Source organism: Nansenia antarctica (genome assembly GCF_963989245.1).
Source record: "Nansenia antarctica genome assembly, chromosome: 8".
Classification (NCBI taxonomy): Eukaryota; Metazoa; Chordata; class Actinopteri; order Argentiniformes; family Microstomatidae; genus Nansenia; species Nansenia antarctica.
Genome location: NC_137678.1, coordinates 39,466,194 through 39,466,872, shown reverse-complemented (window position 1 = coordinate 39,466,872; position 679 = coordinate 39,466,194). Strand labels below are relative to the sequence as shown.

Sequence of the window (679 nt, the reverse complement as noted above, 5' to 3'; positions counted from 1 at the left end):
TTTATTGAAGGTTTTAATTCAATATATTTAATATAATGACCAGGCCACAATAACACTGTCCTTAGTTTACCAACAGCGGCATCATGCTCACAAGAATAACAGGTACATTGCACCGGGAGAGGCGTGACCAAAAGGAGCATCATTTTCCGCCAGCGGAGGACCAATGTCACATCCTTACCTCAGCGCGACCCGTACAGAACTCTCATCCTGTCCACTTGTCATGATCGCGACGTCTGGACGGGTCGTTGTGGTTTGGAACAAGCAGGTTATAAATAGCTTGATTTTCCTTTTTTTCTTTATCGGCTTAGAGACAGGCGCTTCGTTCCCAGGCGCTTGAGTCCACCGCTCACCTCCACTCCTTGGAAATAGCAATAATCATTTCACAGAAGAAAACAGCATTGTGTTAGGCTACTCTCTCATTTGATGTAAAGGTTGGAGAGCTTCTTCAACATCACATTCTCAATGACATCGCATTATTCTTCCCGTCTTGAGAAGGCAGTCCGGTGTGCGCGGTGGCTACTGCGGGGATCGGGACACAGATCCACTTGCCCGCTCCTGCGTGAGTCCCTAGAATGGCTACGTCACCAAGCCACGCCCCCGGAGTCTGGACCAATCTGACAGGGAGAAAATATCAGAAGGCGACATTGTCACTCGCCATGAGCAACTCTGTGCCACCGGG

At 48.9% G+C, this 679-nt stretch overlaps 1 protein-coding gene across 4 annotated transcripts in view; it reads right to left on the bottom strand.

The window, feature by feature from the left end:
• Positions 1-468, bottom strand: part of LOC308163447 (kinesin-like protein KIF21A) — a 53,632-nt gene extending 53,164 nt beyond the window's left edge. For all 4 annotated transcript variants that reach the window (XM_080537633.1, XM_080537634.1, XM_080537635.1 and 1 more), the window contains exon 1: positions 179-468. In XM_080537633.1, coding sequence (XP_080393759.1) covers positions 179-222 — 44 coding nt within the window. In that variant the 5' untranslated portion in view covers positions 223-468. The remainder of the gene's footprint in view (positions 1-178) is intronic.
• Between the last annotated feature and the right edge of the window lie 211 nt (positions 469-679).